Source organism: Dryas octopetala, chromosome 2 (assembly GCF_963921425.1).
Source record: "Dryas octopetala chromosome 2, drDryOcto1.1, whole genome shotgun sequence".
NCBI lineage: Eukaryota > Viridiplantae > Streptophyta > Magnoliopsida > Rosales > Rosaceae > Dryas > Dryas octopetala.
In genome coordinates, this window is record NC_141367.1 from 17101450 (window position 1) to 17125379 (window position 23930).

General features: G+C 35.0%; 2 protein-coding genes across 2 annotated transcripts; both read right to left on the bottom strand.

Moving 5' to 3' along the window:
- Positions 1 to 6628: 6628 nt before the first annotated feature.
- LOC147293563 (serine carboxypeptidase-like 18) lies at positions 6629 to 10817 on the bottom strand. The gene is made up of 14 exons (XM_086231086.1): positions 10627 to 10817; positions 10361 to 10506; positions 9345 to 9421; positions 9105 to 9227; positions 8694 to 8796; positions 8501 to 8538; positions 8094 to 8195; positions 7895 to 7981; positions 7651 to 7797; positions 7464 to 7535; positions 7220 to 7338; positions 6996 to 7109; positions 6821 to 6875; positions 6629 to 6712 (listed from the first exon to the last, which is right to left on the bottom strand). Exons 1-14 carry the CDS (start codon positions 10815 to 10817, stop codon positions 6629 to 6631), a joined length of 1458 nt encoding a protein of 485 aa, XP_086087212.1.
- Positions 10818 to 12083: 1266 nt separating this feature from the next.
- Positions 12084 to 21849, bottom strand: LOC147293564 (Transducin/WD40 repeat-like superfamily protein). Its single transcript, XM_086231675.1, has 16 exons — positions 21629 to 21849; positions 21363 to 21536; positions 21085 to 21255; positions 19572 to 19980; positions 19306 to 19424; positions 19119 to 19196; positions 17787 to 17927; positions 17012 to 17056; positions 16735 to 16901; positions 16431 to 16509; positions 16266 to 16351; positions 15563 to 15692; positions 15055 to 15187; positions 14413 to 14579; positions 13635 to 13833; positions 12084 to 12734 (listed from the first exon to the last, which is right to left on the bottom strand). Exons 1-16 carry the CDS (start codon positions 21746 to 21748, stop codon positions 12529 to 12531), a joined length of 2424 nt encoding a protein of 807 aa, XP_086087801.1. The 5' UTR covers positions 21749 to 21849; the 3' UTR covers positions 12084 to 12528.
- Between the last annotated feature and the right edge of the window lie 2081 nt (positions 21850 to 23930).

Sequence of the window (23930 nt, forward strand, 5' to 3'; positions counted from 1 at the left end):
ATTAAAACCCTAGGGGGTGTATGTGAAAAGACGATAAACCTCAGGGGTGTAAGTGTAATTAACTTCATACCAATAATGCCAATTTCTATAAATATAGATGACAATTGAGCACATGGGAGACATGACATGTAAGACAAACAGTGACATTTGGCATCCATGAAGAAAAGTAAAGAAATCACCTAAAAGAAAATTAAAGACAAGCAAATGACATACAACGACATATCATATATAGGGACACATAGCATGCATTAAAGCAAGACACTTCAAGGAAAGCTTATAAAATGGACACTTACCAATTTATTATAGCTCATTGGAAGGAAAAATTAATTCGTTGGGATAAGATGTACATGTGTCATGATAGTTTCAAGTAAGACTTCACATAATTCTCTGCTGATCACTTTCCTGTTGATCTTGTACTTGTGTGTAAAACTAAATTATTTCCGATTTTTATAGAATTAGTTTTCTAATACAAATCATAAATAACAAAACCATAAACTCAAACATTTAACCGTTAAATCCAAAATTACATTATTTAGATATAAACAGAACATCAACACTAACAAAATTAGTGTAAAATCTTATTTTTGACTATAAATACAAACAAGGCTCTATTACATCACGAAACATGTTGTACTTGAAGTTGATATTATGGTGGAGGCATGCTATATGAAAGAGTACGATGGTGTCAAGGTTTCAATACTAAGGCTTTTTTACCCAAATACCACCTGGACTATAGGGGGTATGCTCACGTACCACCCAAACTTTTTTTCTTGCCAATTGACCACCTGAAGTATCAATATGTGTCAATGTGGCACATACAGTAAATTTTTCTAGTTAAATCAACTTTTTTCTTAAACTTACTAATTTGCCCTTAAGTATAATTAAAAAGAGAGAGGGAAGGAGAGGAAGGAAGGTTGGCATCGCCAGGGATGGGTCGGTGTCGGGGGTGAGGGTGGGTTGGCTAAGTTTTGTTTTTTTTTTTTTTAAGTGTATTTGAAATTTAGGTTTGTTTTTCAGATATTTTATAATATGAATCGACAATATTACCCTTCAATTAACAGAAAAATTGTCATAAATGGATTGCAGGTGCCACATTGGCACATATTGATACTTCATGTGGTAAATTGACAAAAAAAAAAAAATTTAAGTGGTATAAGAGCACACCCCCTATAGTTCATGTGATATTCGGATAAAAAAGCCCAATACTAATTATAAAAAAAGGGAGAGAGATTGAATGAATGAATTATAGTAAGAATAATTAATTGAACAATCCATTCGGACGTACATGGTTGACCCTGAATCAAGCAAGGTGAATAAGACAATTGCTTAGGGCTCTCAATTAGTCGATCAGGACCCCAACTGGTTTCAGCCTCCAATTTGATTTTTTAATTTAAGGCAAAAAAAATTATTTAGATCCAAACATGCTCATAGACCCAATTAAATTTGTACTTAGTAGTACAGTGTTCAACTATTAATTAATGATTCTTGACGTGATCAAGTGGATCATGCTATTTACAAAGGATAAATGTTTAGCCTCTATTTAATTAGTCTGATAATGTGACATTATTATGTTGTGAATTGTGAGTATAAATTGTCAAAATTAAATGACTCATTGCTTTTATATGTGACATGATTTGAATTAAATACGCAAACACTTATGTTGAGTGATATGGGAGAACATGTGCTCGTTTAGTCTAATACATGAATTGCGTATTCTAATACTATGAATAAGTTAGACTATTAACTCTAAGACATTATATATCGTTTATCAGGTAAAACTTTATATTCTCTCATTCATGATGTGAATGCGCCACAATGTAACAATATTTGGAGCTGATCATAATCAAGATGAAGAAATGCATGGAACAAATTCCACCGTATTAATTTTAAAACTGGTTTTATAATTATTGAGTAATGATTACATTGAATCTAAATAGCATAACATAACAATTAATTAATTAAACTACTTGCTGTCACTGCCATGCCAGTAGGCATGTATGTTTTGAGCCCTACCAAAAGGTCCACCAGAGCTGTCATTGATAGAACCCAAAGGAAGTTTTTCCCTCATAATTATGTATGCCAGCTGCTGATCTGTAAAATGATTGTGTTGGTACACTATTTCATGCAGCTTCACTGCCAACGTCAATCATTGAATGACATTCTTAATCAATTCAAATTGATTGATGCTTGAATTTGTGAGATATCTTTTGAACTCTAAAAATTAAGCTATGAAGAAATGAATGAACAAGTTAACTCCCTAATGTGTATTTGAAGGCTTGTAACATAATATAAGATTAATTTTGGCATCTCTACAAATTTCAATTGGGTTTGAATTGGATTGATATTCCAACTTTTAACATGTTACCCCAGTGAGCATGCAATCCACATGTTCAACCAAATTACTATACATTATCTATGGATCCAATATAGTTGATCTACATGTTTGGCTTACTATTGTCGCATTTTGAAAGGGTGTGTTGTGAATAATATACATTTCACATCGGATATAAGAAGCTTTAAACTACAATATATAATATCTTAGACTTTTCTACCCCTGCCAATTGATTGAATCCAGAAACTACTGCAGAACTATAATATCATGCTAGACAAACATTAAACGCCAAAATTTAAATTATTTTAATATTAACTAATAATGTATATTCAAGTTTCCCATGAAGGTTTGATCATTAAAATGGTTGGAAATAATACGTACTGATGAAAATAATAGTTTTCAGTGAGAAGAGTTTCAATAATATATGCCAATTAAATGCCTTGAATTATTATTTTTCTTTCCAATTCTGGCAAACCAGGTGGCAGGGCTATCACACCAGAAATAGAATTAAAAGTTCATATATATAACAGGTGGCCCGGAAGCAGTTAGGCTTTTGAGCATATATTAGAAATTAAAGTAGAATCATTCGAGACAGAGATTTTATACTAGATTTATAAACCATATCCATTACACACACACACATATATATATATATATATGCGCATAATGTATGTATTTTTGATACACAGGGCTGGTCCTGATTTTTGGAAGACTCAGGGGCGAAATCTAAATTGGGCCTCTAATAAAATCTTTGCAAAACAATTTACAATTGACAAGAAATCAATTAGGAAATTTTTGATCACATCAAGAAATTAATTAGGAAATTTTTGATTGAATATCAAGAAAATAATTGAAAAAAATAATAATTTATAGGAATATAAGAGAAAAATTAAAAGGGAAAAACACACACTCAAACATTAATTACTTTCTTGTTTCAATGAAACCTCTCTAATTTCTTTCAAATTAAAAGAGTCTGTGGAGAACAAAAAAAAAAAAAAAACCCAATTTTCCACAAAACTATATATATGGAGAGGCAGAGATCCGTCTTTGCCAATTCAAAGTAAACATACTTTTTGAATCCAATTTTCCAGAAAAAAAAAATGTACTTTTGATGAAAAAAAGAGAAGAGGTGTAAACCAAGGGCAAAAATGACCCACTGCCATGCAGATGAGGATGTTGACTTGCTTCTCTTGTGATTCATGTGAGAAGCCAAGGAAAAAAATGAAGCAAGTTGGCCAAACACAAGTTAAGGAAATAAAAAGAAATAAAAAAGTGGTCAACTAATAATCAAGGAAAAATAGGTTGCAGAATCCAAACTTTATATCCTAGAAGGGGCCTACTTTTGTTTTTTTGTTTTTGTACAAAGTGGGCCTAAGCCCAAAGAAAGAAACTAAATATCAAGGCATAATTGCAACAAAAACATTATACATAGACTCAACAACTATTTTTTTTTAATATATATATAATATAAAAATTTGTGGCCCCTTTTAGGCGGTCGCACTTCGTGCCCCCGCTTCAGGGCCGGCACTGTAATGATACCCCAATGCATGCAATGAAAATAATGTAAGGAAAGAAAGCTAGCTACTAAATTTATAATATGTAATATATTAATGCTTCTGCATGGAAACATATATTTAAGTGGGTAGTTGATGATGAATAGGAAGACTTATTTTTGGATGGCGCATGTTTGCTCCATATACCTTTATTCTGAGGCCACATCTGTGAAATGTGTTAGTTGAACAGTAGCCGTCCACAGTCCACATCCCTATCAAAAAGAGACACATAGAATTTGTTTAGGACTTAGGACTAAGGAGCATCATCTTAATTATTGTTCGGCCCAATATTTATTAAACCTCAAAAGTTTAAACGGTTAAAAAAATACTAAATCAACAAAAAAAATGAGTAATAAAGATTGGAAGTTTCCTTACGTACCTAAAATTCTATCTTGCAATTCAAACAAATACCATATTAGACCATTACTAAATTCAATTACAAAATGAGACAATAGTTAATGTATGCTCAAGCTAACTCTTATGTACCCATTTTAAATGTTAGCTCAACTTTTGTTCAGTGGGTTGAAGGTTGTTTAACTTAAAAAGACTTTGGGGAGAATAATAGGGTAGTGCAACTGCAATGACAATAACAATCGACAATGCAGTCACAGACTCACAGTAGTGTCGTGGAGCTTAAAGAGAACTATGGAATATAAAATTTAGAGTTGTTGATCAGTGCCCTAACTCCTAAGTTGTTGCTCATGTTTAAATATGCATGCATTATTGAATTGATTAGTTAATGTCCACTATCATTAGCTTAATTAGTACGTTTAAACAACTAATTAATTAAATGCGTTCAATAAGAAAGAAGCCCATAGAGAAGAGAGAAAGGGCTTAATTAGTTAGTGTATATTCACCACCAACTTTCTATGTACATTGCATTTGGCTGGCTGGCTGGAGATATAGGAGCTAGTATTATGTATCTAAGCATTTATATGACTAGCTTTACGCAGGGAATTGTTCCTAAGATTCTGTATAATCTGCAAAATAAACAATGTTTACTTAGCATAGTGGGGATTAAAATATATTAACCCTCGTTTGGCTGCTTGGACTAGGTTATATTGGACAAGATTATGCATCTTGAACATGATAGATTAGAACTAGACTGGGACGTGAGAATCATGTCTCGTCGTGATCTATGTCTCAATTCAGGTCAATTGGGCTGAAATATTTTGAATTTTGGTCCAAAATTCTAGTCCAGCCCAAAATCTTAATAGGTACGCCAAACATGCGTTGAGACTATTGTCCATTTTAATTCAATTTATCATACCAGTTTCACTTGCAAAGAGGCCCTACTATGTAATGTATTTATATGACTTTTCTCTCTGCAGGGAATTATTCCTTATATTCTATATATAATCTACAAAATAAACAATGTTCACTTAGCACAGTGGGGTGTAAACTATTAGTGTATGCTCATTGAGAGACTGAAACCGCCAGTAATATCATGATTAATTTGACATGGTATTAATATTGGTGGTCTCAAATGCAACAAAAAAGACACTGTCTTGGTGCAGATACCACATGCACCACCAAGCAGAGCTAGTCAATCAACTAGGGGAGTGGCACATGCAGGTTCTATTTAGAAGTTGCTATAGCCACACTTCCTCTGTCTACTTATAGATAAGTACTTGTTATATACTCTATACAATCCATGTTTTTGAAGGAATCGGTCTTTTTTTATTGGTTTAATCCAAGCAGGCAAACAGTTTTTGTTTGGAATGCACAATGCTTAACATGTTTTTGAACAGGATTCTGCTGTGTGGTTTTACCAACATGAATTTGATAGCAACTTGCACTAATCAGATTCACATATTCGTCTGCAGGGTTTCATATAAACACTAGAGGATCTAAACAGCAGACCAAAACGTTAATTGCAGATGTTTAGGCTATAAATTTCATGATCACTTTTAAGGAACAGTGATTAATGAAGGCGAAATTTGCAATTTGGCAAAGGCTGAACAGTTTATTAACAGCACTGTGCTGTCTGTTGTACTATACATTTCCCTTTTGAGTTCATCATGGTTAGAAGGCAAGATTGCCTACTAATTGAATTCCAAACAGCTTCTGTTGTTGATTAGAAGTTAGAACATACCAGCACAAGTGGTCTCATTCATTTTTTCTAGCAACAATATTTTCTGGAAAACGGTGTCCCATGTTCCTATAATAATGCTATGTAACTGCTGACAATATATTGGAGTTTTATTCTATTTAAAGAGAATTTTCCTTCCCCATGAGTCAGAGCCTTCAAAGGCAAACAGAAACAAGGCATTTGAGATGCAATTTGGTGCCTACTTTTTTTGCATGCACCTTATTATCTTTTGGTGACCATTCACTGGATTTGAAACATTAGGCATGCATTCTTAATTTCTCTCGTCAATGGAAGTAGATAGAATTTTGTCAAAACCATTCAAAAAAGACTAATTAACTTCTTATATCGGAAAACATCCTACAGAATCCTCACGGCATAACCACTCACAATGTGTACGTTTTTCGTATATGTCGTATGTAGAGCAGTCTCAAATCAACTGTGAGATGTGGTTTCAATGCAGCAGCGGTACTTCCTAAAAGTGATTTGTCTAGCAAACCTAACCTATGCCCTTGAATTTGAGATCCAAGTTATGCATTTCCACAGTTCCCCCCATAATAACAATAATCAAAAGTACTTAAAGAGATATAAGACTAGAAAATTCCTTTTGACACAGGGTGCAGCAAGAAATATATTTCGAGCTGCATTTTTAGATCAGAGAGGGTAATAAGCGAGCCAACGATCCAGCATTGAATAGCATTCCTTAGGTTTGTACTCAGGAGCCACATGACCTGCACCCTGCATGAGGCACAAACATATAGAACTTAATAATGATATAACTTCCATATAATAATATTACTTGCTTGCATATTGCATAATACGTTTAAGTGGTTTTTTTTTTCTTGCCTTTATTGTTGCATATATCAGATTATAGTCACCGTTTGTAAACTTCTCTGTGTATCTGCATAAAGAAAGTTACTGTAAATTAGTCACAGAATTTTGGCAAGAATAAATTATAGAATATAGACAACAACACAATGTTTAGAACACATAAAATGTTAGAGATTTTGCATAAACCTACCCGGCAACTTGACCATCTACATACCACGGTCTCCAAATGTAACTTGAAGACAAATTTAGAGCACGGATCCAGTTCTGGGTACCAATGTGTGTGACAGACATGTCATGATCACCACTGCAATCAAAGTTTTACATGCACTGTTATAGAAATTTCTGAACAGATGTTACAGAGTTGAATACAAAGGGATAGTTGTAATTGGAGATACATGATATTTTATATATCACCTGTATACAAGAACTCGAAGATTTGTGCTACTGAGATTCTTATGATATTCAACACTACTTGTGACAGTCTTTGTGTAAGCTATGCTGCTATTGCACCTCTTCCAAACACCGGTGGTCCCCTGCTTAGCATCAACAGATTTCATCAATACTTGTCAAATTGTTGGGTAATGGTTATACATTGATCAGTTAACATCAAAAAATTTGCGTTCTATTTGATAATTAGAAGAATATGTAGATTAAATACCTCTGTAACATTAAGAGCTTTACGGACACTTTTGTCATTAGCCCATACGCCGGCGAGCACATAGTTATAGTACTACAAAAGGAGGAAGCAGACAGCTTAGATTCAGTTATAGTTGGCTACAAAAGATAGAATATGCAATCTACCCACCAAAAAAGAAAATTCACAAGAAATATATAGAAGTATTTACCCGGCACCATAATGCAGAACTAGATTGTGTTGTAAGAAAATCATCTGAGTATTCTTGGAGTGATCTTCTTCCTTGTTCTCCATTTCTTGGGGAGGCGGTTTGACAATTGGGTTCCACAACTTGCATAAGGTTAATTTGAAGAAGCAGCTGAAATGCCAAATAGATTGCATGATCTCAGTGTCTATAGAACTTAATAATGATACACAAATGTATCTAACTAAATAGCAGCTTTAGCCTCTCTTACCTGATCAATTTCTGCAATATCCGTCACACATTGTGTATTGGTTTCGTCAACATTAACATAATCACCGTTGCAGCTTTCTTTGGCAGACTGGAAGAGCACAAATACATCAATTTTTAAGGTGGTGTATTTTGAACTAAAATATAATTGCCAAGAAAAAAAATATATAATGAATAAAATAAAAATATTGAAAAGGGAATACCTCATAAAGTTCATCTGATATGAGTGTCAACCGATGGGCAAATGGGATTCTTGAGTTGTCATCAATGAAATCGTCAGTCTTTGGGTTTCCAAGCACATATCCCTATTAACATTACAGAACTCATAACCAATTAACCATGATGCTTTTTGTTTTGCCAAGGAGTTTATTAAAGAGTAAATACACTTCCAAATCTCCAACATTCAGGAGTATCAGTAACATTTAACTATTTAAGTTTTATGTTATTTTTTCTTTCAGAAACCAATTAGATTTTACAGTATCTTTGAGCTTTGCAAAAGATATATATATAGGGATGTACGTCTGTGTGTATGTATGCATACACAATGTAACAAGGTAACTCAGTTTTGCAAAAGAGAAAAAAGCGAGTACTGGAAAAAAGAATTATGTACCCGAAGGTTTAGATAGGGCACCAGTCCAGCATCGTTAGCTGCAGGAAAATTCAGTCAAAAATTGTAAGCCAAAGTTCAACATTATAGAGTAGATTTCTTAGTTAAGTTTCCATGAAACAGAAAATAGAGAAAAGAAAGACCTCAAAAGCACCTCCAAGTAGGAGAGGTATTGGTCATCAAGAATGTAACTCACCATCAAACATTTCTTGTACTATGATAGGAAGAGGAATGCCCGAATAAGAATCTCCACCAATGTAGAGTATATTGTTCAGATATTGAGGGTGATTCAACAACCACTGCATAGCAATTTAGTGAACAAACAAACGTTAACATCATCATTCATCATCATTTTTCTAAGAAAATGAAAGCAGAACAAGCCTTCTCAAATAAACTGTCTTTTAGTTGCAGACGAGTAGATGGTGGATAATGGAGTAGGTCTTAGGATCAAATATTATGGATTAAAAAGCAGAAAACAAATCACTGTACTTGTACTTAGACCATCGTCTTTGGCACCTAAGAATTCATAATGTATTCATCATTGCCAAAGCTAATTTTGAATTTATATTGGGTTCTGTTAAATTTTTTCTAGACTCATTCTGCATACCCTCCTGAGAAACTGAACGTTCTGTGCCACGGCCTTTTCGTCGTCTATGTAGTAACCTTCTTGGGTTGTAGAGTAAGAGAATCCAGTGCCAACAGGTGCATCTACATATATTATGTTGAGGCTCTGCAAAAGTTAATTATACCCTTGGATTAGATAAACTTGGCTAGAAAAGAGTACTATATATTAAGCAGGCATAAGGTGCAGATATGAATTGTGACCATGATAAGTGAAATTCTGCACCTGTGTCCATGAATATGGATTCACATGAAGTGAGGGTACAGTCCCATTGTAATCTACATATGTGAATTGTAATGGACCTGCAAAAGGTAAAAAAGAGAAACTTAATTTTATAAATGCTTGGAATCCTTGGATATATCATATGTAAACTCTTCTTAGTCCCCAAAATTGCTTTCTAAATCAAGAGTAGCCTGAATGGACTAGAATTTATTATGACACAAACAATGAACTAATAACTTGAAGTCTTGAAGTAGAGTCCTAGTCATGGACTTTCCATTGGAAAGTTTTCCCTGGAAAATTCAAACCCAACTTCTGAATTAACCCAAACCAATCACCCTGTATTCAATTCCATGTTTGGGCTAGGGGACGATGTGGCACTGCCATTAAGCAGTAATGACAGGTTTAACATTGGTTTTTTTTAATTATCTTAAAATAAGTTCGAATTCGTTGAAAGATATTTAAATAGAGGCCTGAAATGACACAGTTTTAATGATATAAGCACATCTCTGCACATAAAATATAGGTAGAAGATTTTGTTTCTCTTAGAATAGATAGTGGGCCTGCTACCTACCATATCTACTAAGGCATTTTCCTGGACGCCTTTTCAACACTCCAAAGAACAAACATTCATAAGTTCCATTGCTTATGGTCTTTGTTTCTATAAAACTTTCTTCTATGTTTGGAGTTTTTAAAGATCATAACACAAATAATGTTTCCCATACAGAACTTTTTTTTTATAAAACTATTTTATTTCATGATGTACATATTTTGTGGTCCAAGTGTCTCAAAATGAAGATATCCACACTTGAAGCTCCCTATATATATAGAAATATGTGTGTATGTACATAAAACATATAATTGTGACCAGATATACTCTATCAAAGTACCAATAATGGTGCAACAAAAATGTCTGCTCTGCTGCACTACATGCATGTGTGCTGTGTGACAACAGTTGTGACTATTTCCCAATTTCAATGCAATACTTGTTCATAAAATGAGTGAGAATTCCAGGATCATACCACTTTCATAAAAGAAGGCAGAGAGAACAGAGCAGCCAGGGCCTCCAGTGAACCAAAGCATAAGTGGGTCTTCTGAAGGGCTTCTCTGTGACTCAACAAAATAGTAGAACAGTTGGGACTCATTTGAGTCACCCACACCCACATACCTACAAACCCAAAAAAACCCATCATCCAATGCTTGCTCAAATCATCAATAATTGCACAATAAGATTATTATTATTAGTCTAATAAGAAAGACAGAGAAACACAAAGCAGTACAAACTTACCCAGTTTCTAGTGTGAATGGAAGGTCCCCCTCTAGACCAGGTAATTTGGTGACTATAGTTTGGGAGGAGGCAATGCCACAGAAAATTGATAAAAGAAGTACATGCAAACACACCAATGGACCAACATAGCTACTGCAAGTGTACAACTTTTTAAGACATGGTGGGTCTGCTAAGCCTGCTTTTGGTGCCATTCTTGGAGGCTATTGTGTCCAATAGCAACTGCACCAGAAGTTTATGAAAGGAGCAATGGGGTTGAGTCTCTTGCACTACTTGCCTTTGATGGAAGTTCTGCCAAATAGTGGGCACCAGAAATATAAGGGACAAGTTAGTGTAGTTTGCTGTGTAGTCCAACTTTGTACTAGAAAGTTAGCTATATAACTAACCCATTCTGATGTAAAATATATGAGAGATGAAACTTAGTTACAATATAACAGGGCACGTGCTAAAGCCCCATTAATTAAACATCAAACATCAAACTTTCTTTCATTCACCAACAAAATAGAGAAAGATATCCCATTCTTTATTATATAAATTGTTTTCTTATCGGACACATAACATAAGAGAAAAGGTTAGGGGGACCTAAGTAGCAGTAGCTAAGGAACATTGGTTAAATATGATTTTACTAGTCCTATCAAATTAAAGACATTGTGCTATATATTGTTATCAAAAGTAGCTGCGATTAAATAGAAGAGCTTAGTTCTCCACATGCCTGTGAATATTTGATTCAACTGTGTTGATTCGACTATTGATATAGGTGAATTCCACAATCGATGTCACATACATTAATTGTTAATAATGAGACCTAATACGTTATGATAAAACAGTCGGACAAAAAAAGTGTATATATCCGTAATGACTAAGTTTCTTTCTAATTACGGTTTTATATTGACTTTAGGATTATCTTTATGTTTTAGGGCCTTGGTAACCAAGGGCATTTTTATAGTTATATAATCATTAAATAAAGATGTGACCTAACTAAATCTATTAAAATATACTATTAAGAGGGATTAGTATCACTCATAAAAGAACTAAAAGCGCTGCAACACGTGAATCAACCACAGATGACCTCAACTTTTTTATTCATTATTGAATGCTGAAACACAAAAGTTTGGTGTCACTGACCTTTCAACTGAAGTGATTTATCCAACATTATGTATCAAGCCATGAAGGTAGCGTTTTTAACTTCCAAGCATATAGTTAGAACTTAATTAGCACCATGATCCAACTTTCCAAAGCCCAATTATTCTATATAAGAGAGCTTTCTCTTTTGTTCTTTTTAACTCCCTTGTTTTAAATTGAAATCCTCCCTTACACATGTTATACCATATTTAGTAATTTACTAAGTATAATAATTGGGTTGTGCATATACTTGGTGGGTTCAATTAGTGTAAAGCATAGGGCTGAATCCAAATACAATGAAGCCTAGCCACAGTTGAGACAAAGGTTCAAAGAACTGGTCAATAAGTTTTCACCTTCCAATAGAATTTAAGAGCTGATACAAACTCATCAAATTTACAAAATTTCTGTAGAATATAAGATTACAAAATTTTGCTGTAGTTGTTCCCTCAAGGTTACAAAATTGTCAAAGCCAAAAGAACTTAAATTGGACAGGACTTCCTTCTTCTCATATGGCCTTGTACTTAAGTCAAGCAGGGATTCACAATAAATCAAGAGCACAATCCTCACCAAGACTACTAAACTTTTAAACTCCAAAATACATGATTCCTTTAATTTAACTGAGTGTTGACCTCATTTATACAACATCCAGATTTGCCTTCTGCCCCAAAGCCACCAAATATGTCACATTCCCAATATTATCTTTGTTTATCAACCAGACAGCAAATCTTCTTCACACCCTCACCTGATGATATCTAGATTGACAGTGGAGGGCAACAAAACAACTTATTCTACAGTGGCAGTCCTCCTTTCTAGCAGCGATTCCATAAATTCTGAACACAATTTGGTGAGGGGTGGAAGTTTATGCGACGACCCACTAAATAGAGTCTCCCACGGCCTCTGTGATGGAGCAGATGGGGCCAACAAAGTCTGGTCTCTCTTTATATCAAATTGCGGTAGCTCCCCATAGATGGATGCATATCCAAATTGCCCTGTTGTACGAAAAATTAAAGTAAAAAAACAAAATATTTAGAACTATTCAAGCGTGGAATCTGCACCTAAACCCCAGATAAAATATTATAATATAAGCATGCATACACACATCATATGCAAAATCAGATGCCATTCATAATTCTGAGGTTCCAGAACGCAACAGTAATATTGGTTATAAACCCTTCAGTTGATTTTACCCAACCAACTCGAATGATGATGTTGATTGTAATATTTTCTACTTGAAAGCAGATATATGTATGCAGTTTAATTAACAATGAGGGACCACTGAACCAAAAAAATCTAACTCACCTACATATAAATCAACTTTTTCTAACCTCTTCTCTTGAATAATAATGCAATATTCATAGGTATTCATAGGAATACATGTATGTATATATGTGTATGTATGCATGCTTTATCTAGACATGCGGATAAAAAGTTAGATGGTGAATATGTCTTAACCTATGGATATAGTTAATTTTTGTCCCAAACTGAGCTTGCAATCCATGGTAACTAATGAAAGCTTATTCCATCACGAGATTCTCAGTGTCGTACCATTTGCACCCATATAGGACACATTTCATATGCTATTAGAATATATGCTTGAATATTTAGGCCTAAGTCAATAAAAAGTAGTCAGTCATATTCTTCTTCAACATAAGTGATCCTCATTTTACTGTATTTGTTTTTATGAGTGAATATTAAAAACTCCTTGTAAGGTATGAGTATCACTATATGCCAAACAAAACTAGAATTAAAATTGAACTTTCAAGAAATGAAGGTGAACCAACAAAGCATTTCGATGTATCAATTTCCAAGCATTAAGGAGTAGTAAACTTCATAGTAGTATAATTTGAAGCTAGATCCTAAGACGTAACTAATGTTCAAGGAAGTCTCACCTGTTTCATCAAGGGCAGTATGACCCTCCCGCCTGGTTAGACTAAATTCATGTGCTTCATTGTCATATGGGTCAAAGAGGATGTACTCATGGTCACCATTTATATAGACAAGCAAAGCTTGTGGTGGTTTCCCATCTAAAATATTTTGTTGGAAGGAAGGTGAATTTCTGTTAAGGAAAGCAAGCGCCCCTCCCTCAGCCTGCAATATAAGCATAAAGGATCAGAATACAATTTATTCATCTCTAATACAATGGAAATTAAAGCAATTAAAAACACAGAAAAGCATCACGAAATCACACTTCATCTGCATACACATCTAGAGTTTTGATTAAATTACAAAATTGTTTATACATTTTTTGGCCTGTGACCAAAGGATCATTTGTTTTCCTTTTCTTTGCCTTGCAAGAGTTGAACTTTTTACTTTTCAAACAAAGTGACAGAGGCCTTCTTCATTCTCTTTGGTGAAAATGCAATTAGACATTTTATCAAAAAGGAAACCCCCTCACAAAAGAAAAAAGAGAGGCACACAAATGTGAACAGACCATGAAAGCAAGCAACTGATTATATATCTTGTGAAGATTTTCCATTTTTGTTTCCTTGTTTTGCTTCCTCTTTTTTTTTTTTTCTTTCTTTCTGTGTGCATGGTATTCATGGATCCAACATCTCAAAGCACATTTACATTTTCATATTTTATGTTAAATGGATTCTAGAAGGAAAAAAAAAAAAAAAGAAATATGGGGAAGCATATACCAAAAAGCAGAGATTAAGTATACCATACCTTCCTTACAGACCACATAGCCAATGGAACAGGATCTGTTGCATCGAATAATAAGATAACCCCATCTTTTCCTTGAAAAGATGGTTCATTAGAGCCTATACATGTAGATGATTTGGGGAGAAGGGCAAGAACAGCAAATGATGATGAGTCTACCGCACAGGTAACATCTGAAAAATGTATAAACAACAGAAATTCACATTCGAATTAGGACACGAATGACATAACTGTCACAATTATTAAAAGGAACATTCAGTTCAGCTTGACATCAGTGGAATATAGAACAACAGGGCACAATGTTGTCAAAGGTGCTCTGAGCTCTTCAGAAGTTGTAAACATAGGCCTAGCTGGCTTAAACCATTATATGGTTTTATCACGTGAAAGCATACAGGCAGAAAGCTATTAGACTAAGCTTTCCACAGAAGCATTTATTGAGTGGCTTTCTTAGCCCTTAGTATATTGTCTAGTAATTTAGTAAACTGAATTTTACACCAGGAGCAAGATAAAAGCCTTGAGTCACTAGTTTATTGCACAAGCAATAGTGATGAGATTAGGAAAACCTTACGGAGAAAGAAAATATACACAATAATTTAAAAGGGGAATATTTGTTGGCGGGGAAGGGGGAAGAAAGAAAGATATCCAAACCTTCTATGTGAAGCTTGTATGACCAAGATTCTGACAATTTTGACAGGCTCCACACAGATAGTTGTGGCTTTGAACCTTGGGAGACAGAGACAAGATACTCTGATTTTCCAGCAAAGGACAGGGTCACAATTGGCTGGAAAAAAAAAAAAAAAAGAACAATTATATGTGTGAGAGAAAGAGAGAGAAGTGATTCATCAATACTCAAACTAAATGCAGTAAACTAAATTTTTTATATATATCTTCTGGCAACTCTATAGCTTAGACCAGCAAGAACATGACATGATAGATGGGGAGATGAAAAAAATAGTCATATTCTAAAGCTCAATTTGGAGAGCAGGGAGGTCTGAAGTTCTTCCATAAATGAAACATCAGTACCCAAATGAAAGATTAGAAGGTAGACAGGCCACATGTGACTGTTAAATTTCCATGAAATAACATAATGATTCACATGAAATATATGTTCCTGAAGCGAGATTAATGCAAAAACAATTGGGATAGGAAAAATCACCATCTGCATCTCTCCAATCACAGCCACAAGCACATTGTTGTCAGGGTCCCAAAGTGTGATTACAGTTTCAGCTGCAACAGCCAGAACAGAACCATCAGCGGAAAATGCAGCAGCTGTCATTGGCTTTTTCCTGCATGGGCAATCCTTGTGCATAAGACTGAGAGTTTCCAAAACCAGTTCATATGTCTTACAAAGAGAACCAAGAGTTTTGAACACCAGGTTATTCTTCTATATATGCAGAAAAACATCCAGCCTGCACGTCATTTTTTTTCTTCTACAGTTGTAATTTATTCTATCCTCCCCCCTCCTCCTCTTCCCCCCCCCCCCCCCCCCCTCCCCCTTTTGCATGAATTATTTCCGTACTCGGAGGTGTCAACATAATTATGCAGTTTAGCATACAAAGCTTTGGCGAACAAAGGACGGCCAAGAAACAAAAAAAAAAAAAAACAAACATGGCATAGATAAAACTTAAAACATGACGTCTATGGCTAACCAAGATTCACTTTGAAAATCCTCATCAAGAGACTAGAATGGAATTTTAATAATTCACCTCGTGAGGTTTGGTATTCATGAGTTAAGTCCTCTTATTACTTAGTAAAGTTTTTTCAACAAGTAAATGTAGGATATTCAATTCCCAGCAAGGAGAACACGGTGATGGCCTCTACAAGAAAGTTTTGTCTTCCAAGATAGAGCAGGAACATACTTGTATGAACCTATAGCATGACACATCCAACCAGAATGTTGCAATTCCTCATGTTTCTGCTGAATCTCATCACTGCAAAGCCAAATCTGAAACATTGAAATAAAATTGTAAATTTCATAGGAAACATTACCCTCATTAATAAATATACAATTCATTCAAATTTACCTTGAAATCCCCACCATAGGATGAACTAACCACCATAGGGCGAGTAGGATGGAAAGCAAGTGAAGAAATTCCAGCATCCCTATAAAAATATATATGTATATATTAATGGTTACCACTAACGTATATTATATATACAAAAGACTATACCACCTAATTAATTCATTATCTAGCTTCACAACTATTAAGCATATAAGAGATTGTTATATTCACAGTAAGATATGATTTCTCAATGAGTATCACAACCTAAGAAAAATATTAAATGTCACCCACACCACTTTTCAAGGTAGATCAGTCAGGCCCAAACCTGTGGGGTTCATACGCAATGGTGGACAAGCTGAAATTTTTGTTCTGTGATCCTGATGCCCAAAACTTAAGACAAACAAGACTACCTAATCCCTCCTCAGGAATCTTAACTTCAACAGTGCTCATCATAGAGCCATCTCCAGATAGAGACACCAAAGTCACTATTACCTGTGACCACAATATCCCAAGACAGCATCAAATTAATGATCATATGTTTAAGAGATATGCAAATAAATGAGATGGTGCTCTCAAGCATGAAAGTAAGATGAGCAACTTACTGTAACATCATCACCTGGTTGATGGTTTCTATCACAGACTTGAACCTGCGAAACGTCCAATCCAGAAAAATTTAACTCACACATCATCACTTATAAACCACAGAGCAATCTCTCTCTCTCTCTCTCTCTCTCTCTCTCTCTCTCTCTCTCTCTCTCTCTCTCTCTCTCTCTCTCTATACATATACATAAGTATATATATATATATTTTTTTTGGCCAACATAAGTATATATATATATACATATATGTCTATACATAAATGTCATGCACATTAAAAGGCGATGGAGCAAGTACATGATGCATCCAACTGGTAGATCCATTACTGCTCCCAACATGAACAAAATCAGAGCAATATCACCTTTTTAAATTCACAAGGTTAAAACAATAAAAACTCCCCATAAGTAGTAGCAATGAGTTTCTCCAATTGAAAAAATAATTTATGTCAAGATTTAAATATCAAGGGAACTGCTTCAATTAAGGGTCCTTTCTCTCTTCCCAAACATGTACACCTAAACACACACACACACACAAGCGTATTTATCATCAAAACATTGATGCCATATAGCTAGTGGGTTAATATATAAAGGTAAATAATAATAATAATTCATCAACATCAGCAGCTAGTGCTTGTCCCTGGAATTGCTGTTGTGGGTAGTTATCAATGGAAAACTGCCTTAGCAGGAGAATCAAAAGACCCAGAAAGCAACAAAAAGCTCATTGTAACAAATTAAACATTTATCCACTGAAACATCAAGTAAAAAAATATAACATCCTCACCTGAGAAATTTCACGGTCATCAAACAAGCTATAGAATTGGATGCGATAATTCTCTGTACGCAACGCAACTAACCCAGCAGTGTGATCAAAGGCAAACTTGCTGCTGTTACCTTCACATATCTCTGGAGATAAAAAAGGAGGCTGAAAAGTAAAGAATAAGAGATTTAGAAGCTTTGACACTATTTTATTCATCACATGAAGCTGCTGAAAGTAACTTCAAAGACATGTAGCACAAAAGGTGAAGGAATCCATCAAAACATACAGCAGCCATCCTGGAAAAATTCATAAATAAGTTGCTTAAGCACCAGTTCACTATATCTCACATATGCACACATTAACATTCAAACTGGATATAAGGTTAGAGCAATTTAAGGCTCATCACAAGGCGAGGCAGTTCAAGAATGTCTCCGGCCAATATCATGTAGAAATTCATGATGCATATGCTTCTCAGCCAACGTATGGTGCAAACTTTAATGACACGCTTTTTGCGTGCTTATATCTCAAACCATGAGGCCCACACCTCTTGTAACCCATTCCAAAGGTTCTTCAAGAGAAAATGTCAGTAGGATTTCATTACACTTGCCTCACAAACAAAGGCACAATTAACTCTCCTTACCCCCAGGCAATGAGGCCTACTCCACAAGCAGGGACCAAGCAAGAAATTTTCTATTTAGGGGCCAAAGTAGCAAGATGAATATAAAATAAAAACAAAAAACAAAAAACAAAAAATAAAATTGTGAAATTAAGCATCCAAAAAAGACCTCTCCAAACTTACCTCTCAATTTGATTGGGTCTCTCTCTCTCTCTCTCTCTCTCTCTCTCTCTCTCTCTCTCTCTCTCTCTCTCTCTCTCTCTCTCTCTCTCTCTCTCTATATATATATATATATTTTTTTTTTTTTTTTCTGTATTGGATATTTCATTGCCAAAGCCCAAAGGCAGGAGAAACAACAGGAAACATACAAAGGCAAAAGAAGCCCAAGCAGCCGGGAGACATAACAACTAGCAAACTGAAGCAGCAAAACAAAACAAAATCTAATGAATGATACCAACAGACAGAAAACACATCAAAAGTAGATGTGGATCTCTACATAAATTGGTTTTTTCCAAAAATTTGCAGGGGCCATGACCCTCTTTGGTCTCCTCCTAGGTCCGCCCCTGTCCACAAGGTTTTGATATTAATTTACTATTAGTATCATGCTCATCAATACGCAACTTACCGATAGCCATGTTTCCTACTAATCACTGTTACCTAAGTCTATTAAGCATCTATAATATGTCAATAACAAAATAGTATGGCCTTAACACACATCAGAATTTCCAATTGAAACAAACCTTGATCCCTGAAATAGACTTCAAGATTTCCATTGAGGGCATTTTTAGTATATGAATTTGATTATCTGCACAAGATATCTGAAAACCTTATATCAGTAAAACCAGTAGAATTCATTAGTTCTTTAACAACAGAGAATGTATGACTATGTTACAATACTCCATCCCAGTAAATTGGAAGTCTTCTTACAGAGGAAAGTGAAGGATCTGGAGAATCAGTCAAATATAGAAGTGGAGATCCAATTCTGGGTAAAAATTTCTTTTTTCCTGTGTCTAGCTGCCAGACCACAAGAACTCCTTCCATTCCGCCTGTAAATCAACAGAGGTGTCAAAAGTAGGACACTTTACACATTAACAAAATCATGAAAAAGAAAGGAAAAAAAAAGGGAACAGTAAAGAAAAGCATGGCATAATCCAGACACAATTTTCACCTGAAATACCTCAAAACCCACATACCTGAATACAAATAGGCTCCGTCAGAAGAGAACGAAAGGACACTTATTCCAGTAGGATGCCAATGCCATGTGGAGCAAGAATCAGCATCATCATCTTCCCTAACCCCAGGTCTTTCTTCCTTATTATTCATTGATCTTCCATTTGCTAGTTTGTCACCATCGGAAAAAATACGATTACCAAACCCTCTCCAGATTAGAATTCTCCCACTTACATCACCTGCAGCAACAAGTCTCTTGGTTGGATGAAACGCAAGAACCGTCAAATTTCTTGTATGATGCAGAGTAATCTTCTTAGACACTAAGAGTTTAGAATCTATAGCAGGGGCTCTCCATATATGAAGCTTCCGCTTGTTCCGAATGCCAAATAATTTTCCTGAGGGACTGATAGTTATAACCTCTGGTTTTCGAGTCTGTCAAATTAAAAAACAATACAATGTCATGCACCTTATACTACAATAGGGGAAATAAAAAAATGGAATGAATTAACAATACTCAAGGGGGTTCTCCAATTCATTTCCTAAAGATTTAGAATTATATCCAAAATAAAGTATTTTACTTAAATTATGGTACAAGTATCAATAACTTGAACCTCATCTCTCCATTATCTTAACCTGTTTGAGCAACTTTTGTGTAATTAAGACAAGTTATTCACATAGAAAAATGGCAGAGGCTGTCACAATCTCAGGCATCAATGAAATTATCTTCATTTTTCTTTTAAAGAAAGTTTCATCTCCAAAAGTTAATAGGCACTCTTAAGAAACAAAAATACGAGAACAATTGGAATCAATTTAACATAACTGAATGGAATGAATTAGTTTTTGCCATCTTGGACAGTATAAGGAAATTGGTGGCAACGCAGATTAGCTCTATAATCAGTATATAATGCTGAAGTTCAACTAAAATATTTAGAGAAAAATAAAATAAAATAAAAGGACTTGCTACACGAGAATAAACGAATAGTTAGGCAAAGGTTGTAATGAAAGAAAAAAAGTAAAACAAATAAAAAAAATTGTTATGCAAAGGCAATTTGAAAAGGCATTTGCATCACCAAATGAAGTTTATCACCATACCACTTTTTAATAGAAAAAGACTAAACAACATATTTTCTTGTAGTACAATAGGAATATCATGGAAAAGTGCATATAGGACACATGTTTTCATAAAATTTATGAACTTCAAATGCTATATCCTTCAAGTTCTGGTCACGAGTAATAATATCAATATAAATAGGTTATAAGTATATCAGCTATCCAATACATAAACCAGTACAATCAAGAATTCCATATTACACTCTACCAAAAGTCCACAACAATAAAAAGCTATCAACCAACATGAAAATCATGAAACACATAAAATTATACAACTCTATGTAATCAATCATATCACAGAACTTCTTATTTGTTCCCTTTATATACTCATTTCCTTGCATATAACAGTAAATTCTCATTAATACCACATATATGCAATAGCAATAACTTTAAAAGCACATAATTTTTAGTACATAATCCTTGCACCTCTGCGAGAACACTGCCAACCAAACGAGACTCGGTCAAATTACACTTGCGAATCTGTCCGCGCAAGGCCTTTGGTGTGTTTTCTTGCACTTTGAGATTTTCAACAGACAGATAAGCAAAAACAACATTCAACATTCCTTTCTCCGGTTGGCCCAAAATGGACGGAATAACCTGAAAATCAAAATCAAACAACACTCAAATTTTCTCGGTAACCAAACACAAAATAAGAGAATACCAACAATAATAATAATAATAATGTAATAAAGCAACCAAGCTACCATAGAGAAAATGGGCATTTTAATATCAATGGTCTTCATCAACTCGGCGACGGAGAAGTCCCAATAGCGAATGGTGCCGTCGAGCGAGGAGGTCCAGCAGAAGCTCAGAGCTTTGTTACCGGGAACCACTATGACGGAGGTGACCAAAGCTTTGTGACCCTCCAAGGAAGTTATCTAATAAAATTAAAAAGGATGAAACTTTGTGATAGACAGGGGTATGTATGTGAACGTAAATTGAGGAGGAAGTGGAGGGTAAAATCGGAAACCTGTAAACCAGTGGAGGAGCTGAAGACGGAGACGGTGGTGCCTGTGCAGACGAGGAGGCGCTTGGCATCGGTGGAGAAGGTCGGCAGTGCCGACACGTAGCTCTTGCCGCCCCCAATCATCTCTGCAACTGCAAGAGAGTTTCAAAGTTTGGGGTTTTGGGGGTTTTTGGAGGGTTTAAGAGTTTACGGTGGCTACTGACGACTACTGCTTCTTTGTTGCTCTAATGCGGAAGCCCTGGCTCCTCTGACTCTCGGCTCCCTCCAATCTTTATTTTTCACATGGGCCTTAGGCCCAGAAAGTCTATTGAGGGCTTGGGCCTCAGGCCTTGAAACATAAACAATTAACTTTGTCTTGGGCTCCTTAATTTGTTGTCAACATATTGTTGGTGTTGTTGTAAGTTGTGTGCATGTGTTGTAATTGAAGGATAGGAGAAATGAATTTCATGATATATTATCTTTTTAACAAGAAAAAAAAAAAGGTAGGGAAATTTTTGGTTTATTTCTGTTGAGGAGGGAATTTCTTCGTTACTTCAACAAAACTGCATATGTCTACAATTAAAAACAAAATAATGGCTGTTAACATAGTATTATTGAAATATATCCTAATGCTTTTCGGTGAATAAGATTTTCTCTAAAAATAAACAATATATAGAATTAGAAGGTAAAGTAAAAGTTGCACAAACATAACCAAATATTAATTAATAAGAAAATCTAACTAAACCACAATTACACTAAGAAATGAACGCTAATTTTTTCATTTGTAAATTAATGAGGACTAAGGAACAGAATCCAAGTTTACAACACGTTATCATGTTTCTAAACCAAAAGTTAATAAATTGGTGACTGCCCTAACAACAGTACGACCAAACATAACAATTCGTACTAAAAGTCTAAAACAATCATTATTACAAAGTTAATGAATATTAATTAGTTACAAAACTTGGCACGGATTATTCCATGTTCCATATTTGTTGTGTGAAACACTAATGTGTGACAATGTTGGTGGTGGGGGGAATAGTTTGGAATAATAGTGACTGTTATTCGAGCTTAGTAATAACTGGATCATGTTGTGTTGGGGTTAACTCTAAAATTGACACGTGTCACTATTCTAGCTGATAAAGGACAAGCGTGACATGCAATAAAGCTGGCAATATATAATACGAGATTAGGTGGGACGAAAAGAATTAAGAAGAGCCCTACACGTGGAACCCATCCAAATAGGGTCACGTTAAACCCTAACCTCGAAAAAATGATATAAATACGAAGTGACAAGAAGAATAAAAAAAATCATCAACCCCCCACATTAAAACCAAATCCCAAGAGGCTACTCTCTCTCAATTTTCAAAGCTCAACTTTTGTATTGTACTTTCAATTGATTATTTGGCATTTAGGTAGTTGTAAGTTCATTGTTCTTAGCTCACTTTTTGCTCTTTACCTTTGTCTTTATTTTGTTCCCTTTCATGTGTAAGTTTGATTATGAACAGTGTGAAAGAAGTTGTTACTCTTTTCTTGTTTGTTTGGAAATGAATGTTATTTATTTATCTGCTTGACTAGTCTTTTCCTTTGACTCTCAAATGAATGTTACATTTTGATCATTACTCCTTGGGAAAACCTCATTTATTCTCTAGATTTAGTTCCTTTTAATTTGCTTTTTTAGTGGATTTATTTAATCCACCCTCTTTATTTACACCAAATGGTATGATTGGGTATGAAATATATATGGTCAGATTCGTGGTAAGGACCACCATCACTTACCAACTTTACCCACAACATATTTCTCTTATTTTCCATTTTAAGATTTTCTGTTTTTATCTAAGTCAATCCGCTTTAGTCCCCATAGTTATCACACTCAAATTCACACACAGAGTTAGATCGAATCAGTACAAACTAAGCGAAGTCCTAGAGCTAGATCATTCTTTAATTCGGCAGACCCTTGTTGGTCTCAGCCAAGACCCCTGTTTGATTCCGTCTTTTTCGGATGGTGGCATGCCCGCAATTCCTTGCCCCACGTGGCATAGGCAATTATTTTTAGGCCAAAACATGTTGAAAATTGGAAATCCTGTCAGGGGGAGACATGCTTGCACAGAAACAGGAGGAGAGGCAAAGAAATTACAGCCCAGCTCCAACGCCACCATATTACACATATGAGACACTACATCTCCAACTCTGACAGCCCAGAATGATTGTAGCCAAAGGATGAAAGTCCTCCACAAGCCTTTTTAGCAAGAGCCACAGCAGAACAAGAATAATCTAGCTAGCTAACTCCAGAATAGCATCCCTAAAGGGAAGATCCCAAGCAAAC